This window comes from Neolamprologus brichardi, chromosome 12 (genome assembly GCF_056152115.1).
Source record: "Neolamprologus brichardi isolate AB-2024 chromosome 12, ASM5615211v1, whole genome shotgun sequence".
In the NCBI taxonomy this organism is placed as follows: Eukaryota; Metazoa; Chordata; class Actinopteri; order Cichliformes; family Cichlidae; genus Neolamprologus; species Neolamprologus brichardi.
The window spans coordinates 407,417-432,700 of NC_142115.1; the positions used below are offsets into that span (position 1 = coordinate 407,417).

Genomic DNA, 25,284 nt, shown 5'->3' on the forward strand with positions numbered 1-25,284 from the left:
TAAAGTTTGGGCAACAGCTTTTCTATGTCAGCACGACCAGTACAAGCACTCATTCCTTCCCTGTTAGTTAAGATGATTAATGAACACAGAGCACGAGAGGAACAGGTCCAGAATAACTAATTTGGTTCTTTAATCATGTTTATCTTGTGGTTCCACTTGGGAACAAGTGTATTTTTAATGTACTTATTTGTTTTCATTAATCTGTGTATATATTTAGATTTTGTTATTATATGGAGGAGTCCAGTGGGTCTGTCCAAGCATGAGACTTTTAGCCAGCTGGTGTCAGACTGAGTTAAAGTTGGGTTGGTATCCAGCAGGACTGTGGTACCAAACCTGCTGGATGGGTTTGGTACCACAGTCTCCGCTCGGCGCCATATTGGACAGACGCTGGTGCGGAAGGTGGGGAAGGGGAGGAGGACTCCTCCTGATAAGGGTACTAACCTATACGCAAAATACTTATGGTTGACAAGTACTTGGGTGAACGTAGTCCCAGACTTGCTGCTTTCGTAGTTGTTGAGCACACTCGCCGGCAGAAATGACTTCGTTGACTCAGAGGAGTTCGGGCCTCGTGCAGAGGCGGACCGAAGCCTCGCGTAACGCCGCTGAGAAAGACCGACCGTCCGGCCAAGAAGACCACGGGCCCCGGCGAGCGGAGGATCAGGACGATGATGATACCGGAGACTCCAAAGAAACACGTCTTACACTGATGGAAGAAGTGTTGCTGTTAGGACTGAAGGACCGAGAGGTAATGGCAGATAAACTGCGCCTTAACGCTGTAGCTAATAAGGTAAACGTTATCGCTTGGCTAACGTTAGCTGTAGTCTCCAAACAGCTCTATGTAAGTTAGCATCCCTGCTTGCTACAATGCTAGCTGTAGCTAACAACAGTTGCTGTCTTCGGTCTGCAGCGAGATAGCTAATGTCTGGTGCTACACGATTATAACAAGAAATGATATTTTCCACTAGTTCAGCAGTAAGTGTGACGATCCTGGCGTTATCGCTTGATGTTAGTAGCTCTAAGCTAACACAATGAGTAAGAAGAATAAACGGGGAATGGAGTCAAAACTGTTTACAGGAGTGTTTGATTATTATAACTAATACAAAGTGCCACAGTAGCAGTTAAAGGTGTGTTTAGATGTATCGATGATTTGCTGTCACTGAACTACAAACAGCAAGCAAAGTGAAATCTACGATAAATCTAAAATCCTCGAGTACGGATTCAGTCCCGTTCACATAACATTAGCAATGCAACTAAAACGGAGTCATTTAACCTCCAAATTTAACAGGAAACGTGTGTCAGTTTAAACAAAAATACAAACAATGTTTGCTCGTTTTAACTTTGACGTCAGCAACACAAACTGTTTTTTCTTCTGTAAAGAGTAAATGCAGCAGCTTTAGTAGCCAAATGGCTGACACAGGATACAGGTTGATGGAGAGGTTCAGGTACACAACAAGACTCCAGTTTATCACAAATTTGGCTGAGAAATGAAGACGGATGAGTTTCAGTGGGTGACCAAACATTATTCAGATCCATGTTGACAAAGTAGAGCTGGTCCTCTCTCACCCAGGCTGTGGGACTCTGATGACAAGCTGCTGCTGATTGGTTGTTAACAGAACTGATAATCTGATATTCAGGTCATCTAGAATTGAAATTGTCAACAATATTGAGACAAACGGTGCTGTGTTTGCCTCCTCCAGCTGACATGGAGCTTCACCAGCACTCTGGGGTGGCTGTAGCTCAGGTGGCAGAGCAGGTCAGCCACTAATCAGAAGGTCGGTGGTTCGATCCCAGGCTGCCTCCTAGCTGCATGCCAAATATCCTTGGGCAAGATACTAACCCCATGTTTGCCTACTGGTGGTGGTCAGAGGGCCCGGTGGCGCCTGTGTCCGGCAGCCTCGCCTCTGTCAGTGCTCCCCAGGGCAGCTGTGGCTACAATGTAGCTGCCATCACCAGTGTGTGAATGACTGAATGTAGTGTAAAGCGCTTTGGGGTCTAGAAAAGCGCTATACAAATGCAGGCCATTTACCATTTCACTCAGTCCCTCCCTCACTGACTGAAGTAGTTTTCATTCACAGCACTGAACAACTTCAGGAGGAATGTCAGAGGTCAGGAAAGCTCTGCTGCAACAACAACTGTTAAATAATGATGATAAAAGTTAGCCTGGGTGGTGCACACATTTAAATGAGCTCACAGTTTTCAGTCGTGTGACCGACTCACAACCCTGGTGGCCAAAACATGATTCCACTGTGATGCTAACAGTGAACAACGATGACATTTGTCGTCCATATTCTGCCTCAAAAATGTCAAAGTGTCTCCCAGAGCTCACTCAGCTTACACTGCTGTCAGTACGGACACATGCATATATGTTCTGTCAGGATCAGTAAGTAACTCTGTGGGAGGTGAGGAACAAGACATTTCTGATCGTCAAAGCAAAAGTAAGCGCACAGCTCACAGTTTCAGATCCAGAGGTCTTTGGAGCACGTTATCATGTCTCTGTATGTCGCTGCGTTCCTCTTTCCCTCGACTCTGATTGGTCTTCCAGTTCTTGCTGCTAGAAAGCATCTCCACAGCGTGATGCTGCCACCACCATGGGCAGCACCTGTAAGGAAGTGATGAGGGACGCCTGGTTTCCTCCAGGCATGACGCTTGTCTTTCAGGCCAAAGAGTTCAATCTGTGTTTCATCAGACTTTTGTTTCTCATCTGAGAGTCCCTCAGGTGACTAACTGCAAGCGCCTGTCATGTGCTGCTCAGATTAGCCAGCTCTAAGAAGTGTTTCCAAACTTGTGTTTATAGATGATGTTACTGTACTCTGGGCCCTTCAGTGCTGCAGACGTCTTTTTGTACCCTTCCCCTGATCTGTGCCTCGATACAGTCCTGGTTTACACACGTTCTTGGACTTGATGGCTGGGTTTGTGCTCTGACTTGTGCTGTTACCTATGGGAACTTATGTAGACAGCTGTGCCTTTCCCAATCATGTACAGTCAACTGAATTTACCACAAACAGGATGCAGTTCGATTCCTCCATCTCCCTTTATGGGGAGTTTGCATGTTCTCCCGTGGTTGCGTGGGTCCTCTGCAGCTCCGCCCACCATCCAAAGACATGCAGTTAGTGGGGTTGAGTTAGTTGGTTTGATTGATATACTTTTATTAGTCCCACAAGGGGAAATTTCACAAGGCTGCCAACGGATGGCACGCCATCTTACCCTCCGACCATACATACATTACACAAACATCACATGGGGAAGACAGGTCAGAGAGGTATAACATGGAAAATGCACCACATGAGGAAAGATGAGGAGAAAAAAATAACACTCCAGACTGAGCTCCAACAGGGAGATCAGTCTGAGAGCAGAAAAACACCTCTGCACATGAAAAACTCTAAATGCACCAAAGAAACACATGACAAGCAGCAGGGGTGAGTAAAGGGTGAGAGACAGCTGATGTAGACAGCACATCCGGGCCTGCGTGCGCTGGTCTCCTTGATCCACCGTCAGCATCGGAAGGGAATAAGCGTCGAAGGCGTTTGGAAAGGGAGGGGGGATGAGTGTGTGCATATCAGTTAGAGGTGGGAATCACCATACATCCCACGATACGATATTATTGCAATTTTTAAAAATATTTTGCGATATTCAGATTCTGTACATAAAGGTAAACTTTATCAATATTCATTTTCTCTAATATCAAAGTCTCACACTCAGTCTTTCTCTCATTTCAGTTTGATTGTTGACAAACTGAACGGTTTGTATTACAGTCTAGTCCAACTTAACTGAATCAACCATCTGGTACAATTATAGCTATTCTGAACTATGCAGTTTATGAAAACTATGCAGCCCCTTCAGCAACTGAAGAATTTGAAAGTAAATTAAAACAAAATATAATTTTACATGAAATAAAAAAGTTTTAAACTTAATTAAAATAAAACATGTCTTAAATTAAAATAAGTAAACTGTCATGTTTATTGCTGCCAAAAACAAGTGAAACACATTTGGACAGTGAAGGAATGTCAGGATTCTTGCTCAGAAAAAGGATCAACATGCTCTGAAGTCAGAGCACAAAAACCTTTTTGTAACAAAGTATCGATTTCTGCTGTCCCTGTATCCATACATTATTAGCAAACAAAATATCTCCATGCTACACAGTATCCATTTTTCCCCACCCCTAATATCAGTGTATATGTGTGTGTGTCCATAGTTCAGCTGAGACAGTATCCTTCGCCCCACCAGGCTAAGTAAACAGTCTTCCAGCCAACCCAGGTGGCCTTGCATGGAATGGGAAGAACAGACTAAACACAGTCGTTATCAGGGTGTTGTTGTTCAGCTCCAGCCTTGCGACCGCAGCTGGCGCCAAAGGGATAACCGCATGAAGTGATGGTGGTTTTTACTTTAGTGCAAACAGCTCATGTGAATTTCAAAGCAGTTCTACAGTCCAACACTGGTCTCTCAATCTCCCATTGGAGAGCTGCGAGCTTCGCCATACTTGCGTTCTGTGATGTTGTCATTTCTTGTGCCGAAGGAGCCAATTTCTGAGAACTCACGGCAGTGTGCCTCCCCGAGATGTCATCCAATTTGCTCCCAGAGATGTTATTCCGAGCTAGCCCTTCCGAGATGTATCCGGTCTGCAGTCAGAGGTCTTATTCTGAGTATTCACAGCAGCCGTAGCCTCTCCAAGATCTTATCCGTGCTGACTCAATGAGCCCATTTTGAGAAGCTCACGTCTCTCCCATCGAACAGACTGTGAGAGAGAGTTCCAGGGAAAGTAATACAAAAAACACGAGACTAGACGAGGATACAAGAAGCTAAGCAGGGAAGCTAAGGGAGAGGAGGAGGAGGAGAAAAGTGCGATGCCTTCGTCAAGAGCAGAAAGGAAGTGCCCTTAGGTGTGGATGTGAGTGTGAATGGTTGTCTGTCTCTGTGTGTTAGCCCTGTGACAGACACCATGGACAACAGACCGGCAACCTGTCCATGGTGTCTGTCAGGGTGAACAGTGGGCAGTACAGGGAAGAGCCCCCCCCACACACACACGGATAAGTGAACAAGAGAATGGATGAAGACACAACGGTGATGTTTGTTGTAACATCAGAGGTGATGAGCCACACTCATACACTGTGTGTTTAGAGTGCGTCTAACTGAAAGTAATTCAATTCAATTTTATTTATTTAGCGCCAAATCACAACAAAAGTCGCCTCAAGGCGCCCAAGTACCTGCAATGATTTGGTGCTGAGCTCGTCTGCTTCTGGCACTCTTTGACAGCCTGGATTGTGACGATGTGTCCCATTGCACAGGGCTACACCTCATTCTGGAACGACTGCATTTCATCAGGGCTGCGAGGGTGCATGCTGATCGAGCTGGCCCTGCGAGGACGCCTTCAGCTGGAGGCCTGTGGCATGAGGAGGAAAGGTCTGCTGGCCAGGAAGGTACGACACGGTTATGTTATAGCTTTCACTGCGTACACAAGCTGTTTCCCGTTTAGACATCGTGACCCTGCTGGTGTATTAGTGTCATGGTGTAGTGAAGGCCTGCACGAACGATCATCTTTAACAGACGTGTAATATCAGCTGTTCATGTCCAAGCACCTAAAATCTCATGTTGTTACAGTTTTGTGTCTTTTAATCAGCTTTTATTGCGTTGAAGATTTTTTGTTTTTAATTCAGTTTCATTTCAGTTTAGTTTGGATTCATTCAAAATGTTTAGTTTTTATTAGTTATTAGTCTGTTTAACCCTTTAAAGCCGGTCAGAGCAGCACGCTCCGTTTTGCGTAACTATATTTAAATACCGGTAGCTCTGCAACCACGTAAGCTAGCGCAATTATTTTTTGCATATGAAACCGGAGGAGTTGTACTTACATCTTATGCCATCAGCTTGTCCTCGGTCACAGTTTCCTTCCACATATAGCTTTGCAAAAACTGCATAAAAAGCACTTGCAGCAACAAAAACATAATATTCCAGAAACAGGCTTTGCCGATCCGATCAGCTGTTTGTAACACTTCCTACATTGGAATAGACGTCAGCGCGAACTTTTGCATGTCCGTCATGACCTGCCCGAAACTGGAAGTGACGTCATTTTCGCGGAAAAAGTAGTTTTTTTTTAACTTCAGGGCCTCATGAGCCTATACTGGTGTTTTTAAAAGTTATCTTTGACTTTCTGACTTTCTGTGTCGTTTCTGGGATGCTTAGGACTCATATTGCACTGCTGGAAATAGTTTATTTTGATGCATATGCTGCTTTTTTGCAAATTTGTACAATAATATTTATTTTCATTTTTCCTGCAGTATATAAAAATTGGTGTATTTCAAAAATACTCAAAATAAATTTCCCTACGGTGGGAAACTATTTTGTGCAACTTTTTTGTATTTACAGTTTTGAGGGATAAGCCTCTTAAATTTCTCTAACTAGAAATATATGTTAAAAAAAATAAACAATTTTAAATTTTTTTGTAGTTCATTGCACTTTTATGTAATTACTATGCACTTAATGCAGACATATTATTAAAATTTGGGATATTATGGTTGTATTGATGTATATCAACTTGAAATGCTCCCAAAAATGGCTCCACAGCATGTAAAAATATAATATAAGCTCTGGCGGACTTGTTCTATGGTAGGTCTTAAAGGGTTAATTGTTGTGTGTAGCCGGCGTGTGTCAGAGGCTGGATTTAGGAAAATAAGTACCGGTGTTACTAGGCCTGTTTGATATAACGATATATATCGGATGACGATATGAAAACGTCTGTCGTTTGTATCGTTATTGGTACAAAATAAACTTTACGGTAATATTTCTTCATGGTTTTGATGGTCACTGTAGTATTAATTTCTTAAAGTTCTCTTTTTCTCTTATATTTAATAAAACCACACTACGGACGGACAAGCGACTGTTTTTATGCGTTGTCGTTAGCAACAACGACTGTAAACCCAGCACGTGGCAACTGTCACTACCCGATCCGTACCAAAAACCCGATCCGTACCAAAAACCCGATCCGTACCAAAAACCCGATCCGTACCACACATGCGCAAATCTTACGTCACTTCCTCTCTTTGCCAACATTGTGACAGTTAATGTATTTGAATGACACGGTTATATCGTGAGGCAGCAGCAGCAGGGAGGCGCAGACTTCGCTCTTTCACCTCCTTCAGCTCATCAGGGGAAACATGGAGCCTATAGATGTGACCTCTCCATTGTTTTTATCCTCTGTCTCATCCTGATAACAAACCATCAGGCTGAGATTTGATGTGTTTCTCAACAACGATGCGCCATCTGGTGGCTGCTTAGGACACAACCATTTCTCATAATTGAGAATAAAATGTTAACAGATTAACTGACTAGTAAGTCTGGCACTGACTAGTGACAGCAGCAGAGTTGACTAGTCCCACACATGCCTAGTTTGTGTTTTAGTTCACTCAGTGCTGTTTCACGTCAGGTAAGTGTTTACTATAATAATCTGCTCCCACTTTGTTGGTAAGGGTTTTTCATGGTTCAGCAAAGCCTGGATTCACTTCAGGATTCAGGGTTGAGAACATTTCCACGCTCTGCCTGCTCTGATTCTGGATGCATTTGCAGGTGATCTGCAAGTCAGATGCTCCTACAGGTGATGTGCTCCTGGACGAAGCTCTCAAACACATCAAAGACACTCAGCCACCAGAGACTGTGCAGAGCTGGATCGAGCTGCTCAGCGGTGAGTTCAGCCGTCCTGCTGTGGGCTCTCCCACTGCACTGTGTGCTTCCTCACTGTGTTTCCAGGTGACTCTTAGCAAAACACTGTGTCTGCAGGTAAAGTGTAGTTAGAGTGAGTGCTGTGATGTGTGCACTATGAAGCAGGTAAATAACCTTCTTGAATAGATTGACAGGCATGTTGTTGTAACAACCGGTCCACCGACAACTTTAAAGAACCGACATCTCCAATCACACCAAACTGTCTACAGTTTATTGAGCTAAAGGTTCAATGAGGCCGTACTGGCGCTGATGCGGTTCTTCTGTTGTCTGTGGTGTAGACGTAGCTGAGCTGGTTACACTGGCGTGCGATGGCACTAACGGTCTCGTGTTCTGTTGGCTCCTTGTAGGAGAGACGTGGAACCCGTTGAAGCTTCATTACCAGCTGAGGAACGTCCGTGAACGGCTGGCCAAAAACCTGGTGGAGAAAGGTGTCCTGACGACGGAGAAGCAGAACTTTTTGCTGTTTGACATGACGACGCATCCCCTGACCAACAACAACATCAAACAGCGCCTCATTAAGAAGGTGCAGGAGGCTGTGCTGGACAAGTGGGTGAACGATCCTCATCGAATGGACAAGCGGCTCCTGGCTCTCATCTTCTTAGCCCATTCCTCTGATGTTCTGGAAAATGCCTTTGCCCCCTTGTTAGACGATCAGTATGACCTCGCCATGAAGAGAGTGCGGCAGCTGCTGGAACTGGAGCCAGAAGGGGAGAGCATGAAGGCCAACGCCAACGAGCTGCTGTGGGCTGTGGTGGCTGCTTTCACTAAATGAGGGGACAGCAGGCAGTGGCGTGACAGTGGGGGTGAAAATTACTCCTGACCCCAACATTTTGACTTTAGTGACTTCTGGTACCAGACGCCTGGATTTTGTGGCATGGGCTGCCCTGTTTCCTCTTCCTGTTGATTCTCTTTGATGATGCTCCATGACCCTGTCTCTACCCTGCATCAGTGTTCACTTTCATAAAGACTAACCGTGGTTAAACGCCACGTCACATGAAGTGCTTGCTGATGGTTGGGTAGGCCTGAAATCACTGATTCATATCCTGTTTTTCTTTTTAACGAGTGGTACAGACGTCACAGGTTATCAACAATGATGTACGTGTGCACAGCAGCAGGGAAGTAAAAGGTTAGATGAGCTGGAGTCTAATTTATTGGGAGTAACATCTGTACTGGTCCACTGTGACTGGGCCACCATCAGATTGAGTTCCAGATGTTTGCTCAGTTGTTGGGACACTAACTCCAGTTTGGTTTGGCTCTGTTGTGCTGCTGGCATAGTTAGAAGTGCGTCACTGAAAACCAGTATAAATTGGTCATGATGATGGAACCTCTCCTACAATACCAGTGTGGCCACTGTCGAGGCACGAGCACGGACCCGTACGTGATGGAGCGAGCCTTGCATCATCAACACGCCCGGTGATGGACGATGCTGTAGCACTGAAGCTGTCCTGGCTCTGTTCTTACTAACCCACAGGATTGAGTTTTCGTCTGACACCAGTCTGTAGCTCTGTGACGTCACTGGTTTGTATGGCCGTTTACATTTTGGGAATGAAGAAGTAAAACTTGGTGTATAGCTCGCTCACACTTGGACCAGGCTTTTGACTGGAGAAGTGCAACTTCAGTTCCAGTTTTGAACAACTCTGAGAACCCGTGATGATAATAAACAAAGTTCCTCTCTGGTTTGCAAAAACGCATCAAGTGTTGAGAAGCCAAAAGTCATTTCCCATCAGGCTGTGGCAGTTTCCAACGCAGAACAACATCAGACAGCATAGAAGCAGCTGAGTGCTGTCGGCCTGGGCGGCGCCCGTGTCGGCGTTAGCACTGCGGTGTCTCGTGGTTGGCTGAGGCCTTTTGTGTGGACGTTGCATGCTCTCCCTGTGCTGCATGGGTTTGCTCCAGCTAGTCCTCCCACAGTCAAGACATGCATGCTTGGGTAAATGGTCATTCTGGTGGTCATGGAGCTGATGTGCATGAAGTGTACAGAATAAAGTCCTGTGTGTGCGTGTGGTTGGTAAAGACTAGAGCTATGCAGATGTGAGCGCTGTTCTTGGATGAGTTCCTGTGGGATCGTGCCGACCGTGGACCACGGCACGCTCCTGCAGAAGGTGGATTTGAGCTTCTGTCCTTTCTGTGCTGATCAAAGGAGAAATGTTCTCAAAAGTAGTTGAACAAAAACAATTATTTGCAATGAAAACAGATTTTGGTGCAGGACTAATATCAGCCCTGTGAGGAGTTTGGAAAGAGCTGGATGACCTTCACACGCCGGCTAATGTTAGCACGCCAGGGTTAAAGCAGCAGGTGGCGGGACAGCGCCTTTTTACTCTGTTCATTAATGTTCCACTTTAATAGAGAACAGACTCAGCATCAGCTACAGTTGGTACGTTCCCAACTTCAGTGAGACGTGGTGCTGAACGCAGGCTCCTCCAGAATGTGCTCATGCTGCCTGGTGCATAAAATAAAAGTGTTCACTGAGTGAAACGAGCTCCGTCTGATGACTCATAATCCACCTCTTCTCCAGTACAGGGCGACAGGAACCTCCAAACACAGCAGTGTCCCAAACTGACCGTTTACACGTTACTGATGCGATGGCTGCACCTCAGTCTGGGCACCTGGACGTCTAATCAAGAACGTCGTCTGAAGCGTAAGCAGGGTTCCTTCACCAGTAACAACCACGTCACACCAAAAACAAAAGGCCTTAAGAACTGCACACACTGATTGTATCATGTTCATCGATGTGTATCTTTAATGCCATCATTGGAAGCAGTTTTCAGTTTAAATGAGTACTGTACCACTATCAGTGGAAAGACAGGCTCTGTGTTATCAAGCGTGGGTCTGTGATCTCAGTGAACCCACTCACGATGTGCCCGGGAGTCCTGAGGTTATTTTAACTTGGTCGACTCATCCCATTGTGAAGTCAGAGGGTTGATCAGTAAAGTGTCACCTACAGTGTGTAAACCAGAAGCTCTGTGTTGACATCTTTGTGGTTCTCAGTGGAGCCGATGTCTCTACGTTTAGCTAACCTCCTCAGATTGATCCGTCTGTTCTGGGCACACGTCAGACTGTCAGAAGAACCTCACGTTCTCCTGTTGATGTGTTTGAATCAGGCATAAGTTTATGGCTCACTGTCAAAATGTACAAAGCCTTTTCCCCATGAACCATAGTTCGGTCAAAATGCTCGTTTTACACTGTTGGGTCACGGGTTTGATCCTCATGGATGTGATGAAGGATGTTGCTTCTTCTTTTCCATATCTAACAAGGGCAGAGACATCAGGAGTGCATAAGGCATGACATGTTGCAGCAAAGTGATGTGTGCTCTCTAAATAAAGGGACCTCCAGTCTGTGTACTGTCCTGAACACTGATCCAAGAACAGCCAGATCATAATGTGTGACTTTTGTTTAAACAAACTCTGTTTGTGTGAGCTGTGTCGCACTAATCTGCCCGGCCAGTGAACATTATTGAACAGAAGTCACAGACACACCTACTCATGGTTTTTGTTATTTGTTTGCAACACAGTGAATTAAGTCAGAATTTATAAACATTTATACAAAGATGACACAGCTGGGCAGATGTGTGGTGCAGCCTGCTGTACCGTGCTGATGAACAGCTTCAACAAACACTAAAGAAGTCTTACAGGGACGTCCACGCGGTCTTTAGGTGCTCAGGTTTGAATGTAAACACCAGGGTGAGTGGACTGTGTCACACTGATACACTACACTGCATTCAGCACTCTGTCACCTCAAACCTGAATAGTAAACAGAACAGTTCTTCTAAACGTCTTGATGCATCTCAATCATCCAGGAATATAAATCTCCAAAAGTTTCTGTTCATCTGGACGTTTTCTGGGAGAATTTGCATAATAATTTGCCTTAATCATAATTTGCATATTTATGATGAAGGAACTGACCTCCCAGCCCATTGTTCCCTCAGTGGGCTGGTTTCAGTCATTATGCAAATGTCCTGTTTATAAGATTGAAACCTGCATTCAGCTGAGACTGAAGACGTCACCTGATGATGACGAAACGTTTCTCCCACAAAACGTCCAGATGAACAGAATCAACTTTTGGAGATTTCTTCTAAAGCGCACTCAAAGCGCCTCACACTCATTCATAAAGCCCTGTATGCTCCTCCTGTGTGTTAAACACACTTCGTACTCTTTGTAGCTCAAAGTGTGATTTGGGCTGAAGGTTACTTTAGTTTTACTGATGATTCACTTCTCACCTCGTACATCGACTCTAAACTGCTTAAGAGGAGGTTCTGTTCAAGGTTACAGGTGTGATTGAACAGGTATACAATCACAGCTCACTGACCAATCAGCCTGGAGAACAGCACCACCTGGAGGAGCCATGCTGTGGCTGCCTGTGCTCAGAAGAGGAAATCAACATTACCTTCATTTAGCTTCATGTGGCTTATAATTAAAAAAGGAAATTCACAAACATCTACATACATATAATGAAAGAACAACACAAAAATCAGACAGTTAAAGATAACACTCAGCACTTTGCATGTTTGTTAGTCGACACTAGAATGAAACAACGTAATCACTGCAGGTCCAACAACACGACTGAGTGACCCCGGGGATGTTAGCCATCCTCCTCATTAAGACCTCTGGTTAGAGTTACCAAAGTGCATTTATACAATGTAGCTGATATTTTATGGGGGGAGTTAATGGAGAATCAACTTAAACTGGCTTCTTGTCAAAAACCACGACTCATGAAAGCACGACGAGAGGAAACGCTTCGCGTGGCTTCAGCCTGTGATGAGCAGCGGTCAGTCTGGGACGGCTGCATCTGTTACCTGTGACAGTGAACAGAAACACATGTCAGAGCTCCTCACATCTACTCGTATGCACTGTGACTTTCTTTGAAATGGGACATAACTGTGACCTTTTGTGTTACTACTGTTACTTCCAACATTACAGTTTATATTAAATACAGTTTATGTTCAAAATGTTGAATCATGAAACAGACAAAACGTAGAAAAGGAATCGTGTTCTTTGTGTAGACACAAACCTTAAACTTACTCAATTCCTTTGACCTTCAGCTCATCTCGAACTCGGCTGAGATACTCGGGGTCGGGGTATCCGTAGCTGTAACACAGGCACAGCAAAATAAGTCCTTATATTCTTACTGCTGCACGTCATTAACTCCTGTCTGCTCTTGTGCTTGATTGTGGTACGCTCGCCTCTATCCTGTCACCAGCCAGCAGCAGATGGCTGCCTGACTGTAAGGTAGGCTAATATGTAAGGTGTCTAACTTAAAACTAGCACTAACAAACCAAACTGAACTACAGCCAGTTTCACCTGTGATGAAAACTAATAATGAGCCTGAGACATTAACACAGACTCGATACACGCTAGTTCTCTTTGCAAGGGGAGAAATGTTCGGAGGCAAAAACCTGCTGACCTGCACTCATCAGTACGTTTGTGAGGCGACGTCCACACAGCAGGTGCCGTGCAGAGACCGCAGCGTGCACATGAAAGTAAGCGACTTCAAGCAACAGTGAACAAAAGAACCACTGATGTGGAAAATAAAGTGTGATCTCTGCAACCGCTGCTTGAAATGTTCACTAGCGATGCTTCCTGTGTGGACGCCCCTTAAATATAGACTGAGGGTACAATCAATCCAAAGTGATCGATCAATGAGCTGCAGTGCTGCCATTGTCCTTACTGAGTCGGTCCTCCGTGTGTTGAGGTTTTGTGGTGGATATCGTTCCATGTGACTGTGTTGTTTCTGCCACTGGTAGTGGAGCGTCCGATGGTGAAAATGAGCCTCTGATCGAAGGCTCGCCTCAGCAGGCCCAGGACCAGCCTGCCCTCCGGGGAGTCTGGGAGGTAGGCTGTCCGGGATGCTCCTTCATATGGTTGACCTGGGCTGGGATGCTCCTCCTGCAGACAGACAAGGTTTCTCTGCTTTATCCAACTTGCCTTGACTCAATGTGGCTCTCAGGTAGCTGTAGTTTTAGGGCCTGACCCTGCAGTTGCTCTTTATAAACGTAAAGCTTAGATGTGCTGAGAAATCCTTAAAATTATGCACACGAGACAGAAGTTGTGAGTCTCACATGAATGAACCCACCTGTGTGCTTCGTGTACACTCGTCTAGTTCACAGTACGACCTCCAAAACACCTCTGAGTTTTTGTTTGATCAAATATTTCATATTGGACGCCCTCCCTAACACAGCCCCCCCACTTCTCCAGGCTGGTGCCATCAGGAGCACACTGTGTTCCTGCTCAGTCTGATCAAAGAGTTCACGCTGACACGTGTCTCTGCTGGGTTTTGATCTTTCAGTGTGTAATTACTGAGTTTAGTACAGACCACTGTTTTACTGTGATGTGATTCCAGTAACATGAACTTTGTGACACAACACTGACCATATAACTGTGGCAATAAATCAAGCTTTGCTGCACAGACGAGGTGACCTCGATCAGACCAGTATGAGCTGTCAACAACACAACTTCCAAAGCTGCAGAGTTTCTCACCCCTGCAGGATCAGACGGGCGGCGCTGTGACCACTGCTGCCTGATGCTCACTGCAGCTGCCTGATGCTCACTGCAGCTGCCTGGTGTAGGTTTTTCTTTACAGTACAATATAAAGCACCTCCAGGTGATTCTGGTAGTGATTTGGTTCTAAATAAATAAAATTAAATACAACAAGCTACATTTTGTCAGTGAACTAGCCACAGCCATAATTCACTGACACGTGAACTGGGGCAAGCTACGTGACTGACTGCTCACTACAACACAACCAAGAGGGTCATGCAATTGGACAAACACGCCCACTGCAAGAGTCACACAGCATCAAATCTGGTGCAGGTACTGATAAGAGTAGTGGAAGGGTCACCAGGACCAGGTTAGTGTAAATGGTAAATGGCCTGCATTTGTATAGAGCTTTACTCATCCCTAAGGACCCCAAAGCGCTTCACACTACAATCAGTCACACATTCACACACTGGTGATGCAGCTACATTGTAGCCACAGCCACCCTGGGGCGCACTGACAGAGGCGAGGCTGCCGGACACTGGCGCCACCGGGCCCTCTGACCACCACCAGTAGGCAAACATGGGGTTAGTATCTTGCCCAAGGATATTTGGCATGCAGCCTGGAGCAGCCTGGGACCGAACCACCGACCTTCTGGTTAGTGGCTGACCTGTGGTGACAGGAGACTCAGGCTCTCTATCAGGTATCTTGTTTTAGATTCAGATCTCAAGGTCACCTGACATTAGTACAGCAAAATAAAAACAGACGATTAAATGAAGTAAACAAATCGAGTCACAACTCTAAAACTAATCAAGGTACCAAGAGACTGGGACCAAGTTATAATGAGGGGTCTGAACAGATGGATGTTGACATGTGATTTAAAAGGAGGGGTGTGGAGCTCTGGTGGAAGTGCAGAGGTTTGTGGTGGTGAGGTGAGCAGATGGAACATTTTTCTGATGATGATGATGTGAAACCTAGATGCTGCAGACTGGGGTCATGAAAGGGTAACAAACACACTGAAAGTTAAGCTCTTATACTCTGCTCTCTGGATTTAGCCTCAGTCTGATTTCTGTTTTTAATGATTCTGACTGACCGGGTCAAACATGTCTGAAACCAGGAAGCAGATCACAGAGAAAATGACCTTGTGTCTGCACTCTCACCTTCTGAATGCCACGTGGAATATAATAGCGGATGACTATTGTTCCATACTTCTCATAACCAGGCAAAGGTGAAGCGTTTCTGGTGACCTCCATAGTGCCTCCATCAGGCTGCGTCCCCTTTAGAGTACCATATAACTCCCCACAGGTGGGACAGACGGGCTTGTATACAAAAGCTTTCTCCAGACAGTCGCTGCAGAACGAGTGCTTGCACCGCAGTGTCTTTTTCTTATTTACGACTATTGTTTCCATACAGATGGGGCAGGATTCCTCATCGGGATCTTTGTGTGCCGATGACGACGCTGAGATTCTGTTGCTCAGACTGTCTGTTGGAGTTTTGCTGACCAGACGCTTGGTTGAACGATTTTTCCAAAGAAACTCCTTAAATTCAGCTACGTGTGGGAAAGGTCCCATGACTGTTAGTTTATTGTTGCTTGGTTCAAAGATGAGAGTTGGGAATTTTCTCTGCAGCTTGTTGTGCTCGTGGAGATTCCCAGGGACAGATATGACGTGCAGGTCAGACGCAACTCTCTGGTAAAATGTGATGAACCGCTGCCTGACGAAGGCATCTTGGTGGAACGAGTCGCTCTGTGGTCTGAAAGTAATCCGTGCAGTGACGTCAGACTGTGGTACAAGGACCAGTGAACAGTTTCCAAGAATTTTTCCGAGTTTTTCTTCACATTTTTTATTAATGTAGTCCATAACAACCTGAGACACTTCCACAGGTTTGACACGAGTGGAAGCGTGATGACTGTGCTGACCTGTCCATCCCTGTGGAGCAGTACTGTGAGGATCGGTCGCTCTTTGGCATCTTCTTACAAGTTTGTCCAGCTGTTCAAAGGTTCCTTTCACTCTGTAACAGGAACCCTTCTTCTCACAGGAGTAACAATCCCTCCTGCTTTCAACAATGTTCCTTAATGTTCCCTTATCTTTAAAAGCAGTTTCATCAATGCTGAGAATGATGTCTGTGAAAAACTGCAACGAGACAGCACAGCTTTAGTTATTTGATGCCATTAAAATGCACGACATTATAATAAAGCTCAGAATATTGAGTCAAGAACTGTGTTCATACCAGAGCTGCCACGTTAGACAGACAAATAGAAACACAATAGAATAGCCTGTTATTGTCACTAAAACCTTGGTGCTCCACACCAGCTGTGGAGGACACATAGGACAACAGGAATAACCATAACCACCCTTAACGCACACATGCACTGATAACACAGTCCCCCCCCCCATTCTCCTCTATGAATGTGCAATAACCTGAACTGTATACAAAACATTATTTATTTACATATTTACATGTTTACTTTTTTTTTTTACACCGGATTGTATATTTGTACATTTTATATATATATATTTAATACTGCTGCAGAACTGTGCACCCTGCCCCCATGTTTGCACTGAGTAGGAGATGCTCTGTATCTCATTGTACAACTGTATAGTGACAATAAAGGCATTCTATTCTATTCTATTCTATTCTAATCTACTCTATTCTAATCTACTCTATTCTATTCTCTTCTAATCTATTCTATTCTATTCTAATCTACTCTATTCTATTCTCTTCTAATCTATTCTATTCTAATCTACTCTATTCTATTCTCTTCTAATCTATTCTATTCTAATCTACTCTATTCTATTCTAAAGCTCACAGAGACAGAGGCTGTGTCCCAATTAAGAGACCGCACGCTTGAAGTACGCGCACTACGCCTACTACGTACGGTGCGGAAGTGAGAGGCTTGTGAAATGGGACGGTCTACCCGTCGTCGCGCTGTTCAGGTTGCCTAGCAACCATGATACTAACCGCGAGAAACGTTTCATACAGCTTTGTGTGACAGAAATGAAGGAGAAAAATGTTTTGTTGTTCATTCATTTTTGTCATGACATCACTTTGATTAGTTGAGTATCTGAGGCTGAGGCCACAGGACTGTAAAACATGATTGTTGGGCTTCATTTCTGTACTGAACAGTCATTTAAGATTAGCTAGTAAATAACAATTAGCTGATGTTGTTCATGAGACTAAAGTCATCTCACTGTGGTAATGTAAATATAATATGGCCAATATTATAGTAATTATATTAATCATTATTAGCTATTACAGCAGTGAGTTTGAACTCTGTGTCAAATACTGAGCTTCAGTAAAGATTCAAGTTGCAGTTATTTATATTTCCTATCACCTTAAATCTTCACTCAAAGACAAGTATCTGTGACAGTGTATATACAGATGTATTATATATAAGAGACAAACATTGAGCTGTGATAACTGTCTGATAGAATGAAGAGTAGACTGATATATGAAATATTCCTTTATTGGGTGAGAAAATCAGACCATGTCATAACTGCTTTCAGTCACACAGAATAGATATCAGAGCCTTAAACAGGCTGACTTCTGCTAAATGGGTCAAACTGGGCAGAAAGTCTACAAACACATAACATCCTTATAGAATATGATGTAACACTATAGATCAACTTAGCTCAGAATATATAAAGCGTATAAACAATTACAGCGATATGATGCAACAAACACAGCAGCTACTGATCCAAAATACTCAAAGCTTCATAGAACTGAAACAAACATTTATTTTTAGCTCCATTCTGCTGCTGATACATACTTTAGGTTTCTGAACATTAAACTTGTTGCTGCCTTTCATAGTGTGTAACTTGAAGGCCCTGAGTACTTTCTCCCACACTGAAAACACTGGATGATAACATTATTTGAACATTACCTAATAAGACTGATTCAGGACAGACAGTTAGTGATGTTAAACTTCCTCTCACTACCTTTTTCTTTTACCCCTGGCTTTTTGTGTTCATGTTCTGTTGTTTTGTATACTTCATCTGTTCGTATGTTGTATACTCATTGTTTGTTAAATAAAGTTAAAAAATAAATAAATAAATTTGAGGGCCGCATTTCCAGCAGCCTTCGTCGCGTCGCTGTGACGTAATCGGCCTTAAAACGCGGCCTTTAAGGCTGCAGACGCGGAACTGGGATACAGCCACAGTACCGTAGCATGAGTGGAAGAGCTCAGAGCAGAGCTCGTATTAATCAGATTCACAGCTTGATAATTACGGTGTTTTGTCAGACACCGGAAGTCGTATTAGAGCGCCGTATCGCAGTTAACTCTGTTAACGCTGTTTTGTAAAAGCTGCTTTTGTGATGAACTAAAGAAGAGAAAGCAGCGCACTCTGACCCTACGTGCTGCCAGAGCAACTGCGCAGATACGCTGCAGGCGACACTGCGCAAACCGGACCACCGTAAAAACGTTGTTGTGCTTCCGTCGCTTTAGCTGTACACGAGAACAGGAGCACCTACCTCTGCTCTGCTGAGCGCGGACATTGCAGCTGTCTGTGGACTCGGCGCAGACCGTCGCTTGCTTTCACTTTCAGCCTTTGTTCATCACGTGATCAAACTCGAAACAACTTTTTTTAACCTTGATTTTTTTCAGAACTTTATTTGAAATTGTAACGTGAACAGTCAGTCATTCCAGTTCAGTTTGTACAGTAGAGATACAGGACAAATCAGCGTAACAATAAGCAGTACACTAAAAATAAGAAGGGTAAATAAATAAAGGGAAAAAGAGGGATGTGACAGACTTCGTAATAGCTTTGTACTTGAATGTATCTGTGACAGCTCGTTTGTTGAAAAATTCAGAATGAATTTCAATCAATGATAAATCTTTTTTATTTGAAGTTGATTTAAGAGAGTTTAAGTAATATTCCATTTCAATCAAAAACAAATGGGTTGAGTTTTGAAATTTACATTCATGTGTGTGGAATTTCCCTAGTAAGATATAAAGATAATGGTACACTAACCTTTTTCCTTTGGTTTCAAAATAAGTGATAATGTCCTTCCCTTCAATTTCGACTTTGTACGTTGTTTTGCACAGTATAGAATTTCAAGTTCTCTCCAAAATGTAGCACTATATGAACAGATGAGTTACACTTTCAGGTTTAGTTTTACAAAAGGTACATTTTCTATCAGTGTCACAGAATCTTGAAATGTTGTGTATATGTTATGTTGTATATGTTGTAAAATGTTATGTAGTATTTACCTGTTGTAAATGTAATTCTCTTATTTTGTTTGTGATACAAAATCTAAAAGGAATAAGCCTCGCCTTATCCCAGTTGATATTTTCAAAAATAGCATTCCAAAAAAACTTCCTTCTTGGAGTTATTTTCTTCGCCTTACACAAACATTCTCTAATATGTGTATTGGTGCATTTCTTGCTTAAGAGATCAATACCATTTATATAAAGAGTGTTAACGGATGCATGTAGTGTGTTCTGTTTTTTGTAGCTTTTCATCAATCAGTCCGCTGGGAACGGGCTTTATTACTGAGCTAAAATCTTTAAATTTGATAGGAATGTTTTTCTGTAATAAAGTCATTGTAACTAAGTAGCTGGCCTTCAGAGTCAAATAAGTCTTTTAAATAGATTATATTTTTATCAATCCAATTCTGCAAATAAAGCGATTTGTTCCTTTTAGTGATGCATTCGTTATTCCAGATAATAAATCTATGTGGAGAAAAGTTATGTGAACAACATCGTTTCCAAGCTGTTTTTAACTGGTAACTTTGATATACTGTAATTACAAGACAATAAGAACTGTAGACCTCCAACATTCCTAAAAATGTTGTGGAATGAAATGCCATAATGATCCAGGAGATTTTAAGCATTCTTTTAGCCATTTCACCTTTAATGTACAGTTCAGGTCCATGAAATCCAGAAGGTCAAAATCACCTTTATCTTTAGGTCCACAAAGCAATAATTTTTCAGATGATGGTGCTTATTCTTCCATACAAAGTTAACAAAATATTTTTACACATGGAATCATACACATTAACGGAAAGGCCTGGATACACAAATCTGGAAACACTTCCTACCAAAAATTGATAGGTCTCTTTGGAGCCATAAGTTCAACATAGTTTGAGCTTTTTCCATCCTGGGAGAGAAATTGAGTTGTTGACGTGTCATTCTTACAGACATGAATACCAAGGTATCTAACACAGTTTTTGACAGGAATATCGTATAAAGATTTGACATTTGATTGGTACAAAAATAAAATTTCACATTTAGATTTATTTAGTTTTAATCCAGAGGCAGTTGAGAATCTGTCTATTAATGAAATAGTCTTTTCAATCTGATCTTTGTTTTTTAAGAATAGCGTGGTGTCATCTGCTAGTTGAGTCAGTCTGATTTACCCATAACAGATAAACCTTTAATTACTGGGCTATTCAAAACATGTAATGAAAGTAGTTCAGCCACAAAAATAAAAAGGGTGAAATTGGGCACCCCTGGCGAACAGATCTCATGACTGGAAACCTTAGTAGTATTTGGATATAGTATAACACAACTGTCAATATTTTTATAAAACATTTTGATAGTTGACACAAAGTTTGGACCAAAACCAAAGGTTTTGAGTGCTTTAAATAAGAAATAATGTTCTACCGTATCGAAAGCTTTATAAAAATCAAGAAAAACAATAAGGGAACCATTATTTATATTGTCAGGGTAGTGTAATAGGTCAAAAATAAGCCTTATGGTTGAACTGATATGGTTGGTCATAAATCCGGTTTGCGTTTCAGCTATGATCTCATCAAGATTTTTTTTTTTAAATCTTTTGGCATAGACCAATGAGATGATCTTAAAATCTATGTTCAAAAGCGTGATACGCCTCCAATTTTCTATAATAAGATCTTTATCAGGTTTGGGAATTAAAGTTATAATACCCTGCTTCATGCTTGTGGACATTTCTTTTCTATCACGGCATTCCTTAAATAATTCTAATAAAGGATCAGCAATGATATCCCAGAACTGTAAATAAAATTCCACTGATAAACCATCTTTGCCTGGAGATTTGCCCTTTTTCATTGATCAAATTGCCCCTGAAATTTCTGATTTTGTTATGGGACGTTCACAATTAGTTTTAAAGTTTTCTGAGATAGTTGGTGCAAAATTTTTAACTGACTCGATAAATCTATCGCAATCATTACAATTTGATTTGTATATATCATTGTAGAATGAACCAACATGTTTTGAGATATCTAAATGATTAGTGGGTATGTTATTATCAATCTTAAGAGCAGATATATTGTTTCTTCTTTGGTTTCGTTTCTCAAGAGCACAAAAGTAACAAGAATTTCTTTCACCTAGTTCGAGCCATTTTGCTTTGGACTTTATAAAAGCCCCAGTAGCCACACTGTTACAAAAAACATCTTAAAAAAACGGTAATATCCCGGCAGCTATTTTACTACCGTAAAATAACAGAAAATAACTTCCTCATAAAAATACGGTTATTTCCAGTAATGACAATACAGTTTGTTACGCTAATTTTACATGGGATTCTGCCTTTTCAAGTGATCTTAAACATTAAATTAGGAACATGTTAATGTGATTAAACAATGAAATCATCTATAAATAGGAAAAAAAAAAAATCCTAAAAAAACAGTAATATTCCGGCAGCTGGGGCGCCAAAATACTACCGTAACATAACAGAAAATAACTTTCTCATGAAAATACAGTTAGTTTCAGTAATGAAAATAGAGTTTGTTGTGCTAATTTTACATGGGATTCTGCCTTTTCCAAGTGAGACATTTAGCCAGCCATTTAGACATTAAATTAGGAACATTTTAACGTGATCAAACAATGAAATTACCTATAAACAAGGTCACTGAATGTGGCAATATGAATCATAATACGCAAATGTACAGAAATATACAGTTAACTTAAATAATAATGGATCGCATGCCCTGGGACAGACTGACAGAGGCGAGGCTGCCATATCGCACCATCGGCCCCTCTGGCCAACACCAGTAGGTGAAGAGTCTCGACCACAATACCGAGAGTGTCCGAGCCGGGGCTCGAACCGGCAACCTTCTGATCATAAGGCGAACTGCCAACACTTGAGCCACGATCGCCCTAAATAGCAATAATAATAATACTTATGTGACGTAACACAAGCTTATAGGAATCATGTTGTTTTCCATAGCATCACATTTGAATTCAACAGCTCGATCTTTCAAATAACAGACAGATATTTGTGAAATCATGATACATTTGTGAATTATTTTAACAATCTAAATGTGCTCATGTACAGACAGATACATTTAATAATCATGAAAATGATGTTTTATTGCATTACAGTTTAACGTTAATTTACATTTGAAATGTGAAATCAGTCTATCTACGTAACTTTAATGATGTTCTAGAAGAACAAAACTGTGAAATGCAGTAAAATACTTTTATATCAGGATGTTTTCCTACAGTGCAGCCATACCCGCGACCTTGTGGTTGTTAGTTCACATTCATTGGCCGATGCTTAGCGTCACGTTATTATGTGTCCCAACATCCAATGGCATGTCACATTGTTTTCATGGCCACACCCTCACCCCAGGTGCAGAGGCCTGTTTCTGTTCAGGAATGTTGTGAATACTTTGAGATTTATATTAATTGCAATTCCTGCCTCTACATTTATTTTTAAAATATATAATTAGCGCAGCGTGGCCGTGCAAAGTTTTATATGTTTTTATTCCTATTAATTATATTTTCACTTGTTACCTCTGAATTATTGAATCAGACCTGGATGACATGAAATGTTATAATTCAAATACTCCTTTAATTATTGATTATTCTCATTAATTTTCGATCATTTTATATATTTTTCCATAGTATTACATTTGGATTTGACAGATCATTCTCTCACATACAGACAAATATTTGTGAAATTTGATACATTTCTGAATGTATTTTTACAATCTGAATATGCACATGTACAAAAAATATATTTAAAAACAAGTAAATTGTGTTTTACTATATTTACAGTGATGTTATGTTATTTTACCTTTGACATGTGAAATCACAGCCTACTAAATTTAATGATATTCTAGAAAGACAAAACTGTAAAATATACAGTAAGATACTTTGACATTACTATTTTTTGGAACAGTGCATGTTAATATATGCATTATCTATTTCTTCCTTTAGTCTTTTCAATTTAATTTCTGAATAATCTGAAAGAGCATCTTTCTTCATGAATATGTTTAATTCATTCATAATACTGATTTCTTTAGAGTCATTTGTTTGTTTTATTTCTTTGCTTATTGCTGCTTCTCTTACCTTGATTTAAAAAATACCCATTTTAGTGTGTGATTCATATTGGTATCCCCAAATATTCTGCCGTTTTTTCCACTATATTACAAAATGTATCATCACTCAATAAATTATTTAGCTTCCAAAAACCACGTAGATTACTTTGACTTTGACTCCAACTACGTGAATTGTGATCAATTTGTGATCAGTTTATGGAGCAAAATCATGAGAAGATTCTGAAACAGAATGCAAACATGAAGACGATATTAACCACAAGTCAGTTCTGGATTGTAGAGATCTATTTGCATTGCTCCAGGTAAAATCTCCATACGTCTATATCTGCAAGTTGCTCACAGAAAAACGCAGTGCTTTTAAATTGTGAGTGTTGAGATGTTCTTATTGGTACTCTATCTATAAGATCGTCTGGAGCATCATTATAATCTCCTCCAAGAATCATGTGGGCTCCCTTGTAGTTTGATTTTAAGAAATCAAGTTTCTCAGATAATTGTATGCACATAGATTTGGCCTGATTTGTGTTGTTATGACTGTATAAATTACAGATTATAAAGAAGGTGTTGTCCAATTTGAAAACCAGAATAATTCAATTCAGTTTTATTTATATAGCGCAAAATCACAACAAAAGTCGCCTCAAGGCGCTTCATAGATACAGAGAAAAACCCAACAATCATATGACCCCCTATGAGCAGCACTTTGGCGACAGTGGGAAGGAAAAACTCCCTTTTAACAGGAAGAAACCTCCAGCAGAACCAGGCTCAGGGAGGGGCGGGGCCATCTGCTGTGATTGGTTGGGGTGAGAGAAGGAAGACAGGATAAAGACATGCTGTGGAAGAGAGACATAGGTTAATAACAGATATGATTCAATGCAGAGAGGTCTATTAACACATAGTGAGTGAGAAAGGTGACTGGAAAGGAAAAACTCAATGCATCATGGGAATCCCCGGCAGCCTACGTCTATTGCAGCATAACTAAGGGAGGATTCAGGGTCACCTGGTCCAGCCCTAACTATATGCTTTAGCAAAAAGGAAAGTTTGAAGCCTAATCTTGAAAGTAGAGATAGTGTCTGTCTCCTGAATCCAAACTGGAAGCTGGTTCCACAGAAGAGGGGCCTGAAAACTGAAGGCTCTGCCTCCCATTCTACTTTTAAATACTCTAGGAACAACAAGTAGGCCTGCAGAGTGGGAGCGAAGTGCTCTAATAGGGTGATATGGTACTACAAGGTCATTAAGATAAGATGGGGCCTGATTATTTAAGACCTTGTATGTGAGGAGCAGGATTTTGAATTCTGGATTTAACAGGAAGCCAAAACAGGAGAAATCTGCTCTCTCTTTCTAGTCCCTGTCAGGACTCTTGCTGCAGCATTTTGGATTAGCTGAAGGCTTTTCAGGGAGTTTTTAGGACATCCTGATAATAATGAATTACAGTCGTCCAGCCTGGAAGTAATAAATGCATGAACTAGTTTTTCAGCGTCACTCTGAGACAGGATATTTCTAACTTTAGAGATGTTGCACAAATGGAAGAACGCAGTCTTACATATTTGTTTGCATCTGCCTTCATCTGAAGACAATGACTCAATAATGTTACCTTTAAAGTTGTTAAGCAGAATGGCTACTGTTGGGTCTGTGCTTCCACAGGCCGCTGGTTTAGACACTTATTCCCGTTAATGACAAGGAAGCAAGACGAACAGCGATTTAACTTGCGCAAGGGGAGGATCTCAGAGCAGCCCTTCTGCCCTCCGTCTCAGACCACTTCCACCCCGGCCTCCGCTTGCTGCTTTTTATTGAAAACAGTTACAGTACACACAGCACCACCCCTTGTAAACCCCCCTATGGTCAGAAAAGATAA

The 25,284-nt window shown here is 42.0% G+C and overlaps 2 protein-coding genes across 4 annotated transcripts; one reads left to right on the plus strand and one right to left on the minus strand.

Annotated features, from left to right (window-relative positions):
* The first annotated feature begins 347 nt into the window (after positions 1–347).
* Positions 348–10,182, plus strand: golph3a (golgi phosphoprotein 3a). The gene is made up of 4 exons (XM_087848843.1): positions 348–745; positions 5,283–5,414; positions 7,555–7,669; positions 8,055–10,182. The coding sequence occupies exons 1-4, from the start codon at positions 536–538 to the stop codon at positions 8,477–8,479; spliced, it is 882 nt and encodes a 293-aa protein (XP_087704969.1). The 5' UTR covers positions 348–535; the 3' UTR covers positions 8,480–10,182.
* Positions 10,183–10,419: 237 nt separating this feature from the next.
* On the minus strand, positions 10,420–18,739 carry si:dkey-3h3.3 (E3 ubiquitin-protein ligase DTX3L). 3 transcript variants are annotated; one of them, XR_015719825.1, is made up of 6 exons: positions 18,648–18,739; positions 15,338–16,309; positions 13,372–13,589; positions 12,715–12,791; positions 11,924–12,499; positions 10,420–10,953 (listed from the first exon to the last, which is right to left on the minus strand). XR_015719825.1 is itself a non-coding variant. In XM_087848842.1 (5 exons), the coding sequence occupies exons 1-5, from the start codon at positions 18,669–18,671 to the stop codon at positions 12,496–12,498; spliced, it is 1,284 nt and encodes a 427-aa protein (XP_087704968.1). In that variant the 5' UTR covers positions 18,672–18,739; the 3' UTR covers positions 10,420–12,495. The 3 variants fall into 3 exon arrangements, 2 of the variants coding, with proteins under 2 accessions (XP_087704968.1, XP_087704967.1); XM_087848842.1 differs by having other exon boundaries at positions 10,420–12,499; positions 12,726–12,791; XM_087848841.1 differs by having other exon boundaries at positions 10,420–12,499.
* Between the last annotated feature and the right edge of the window lie 6,545 nt (positions 18,740–25,284).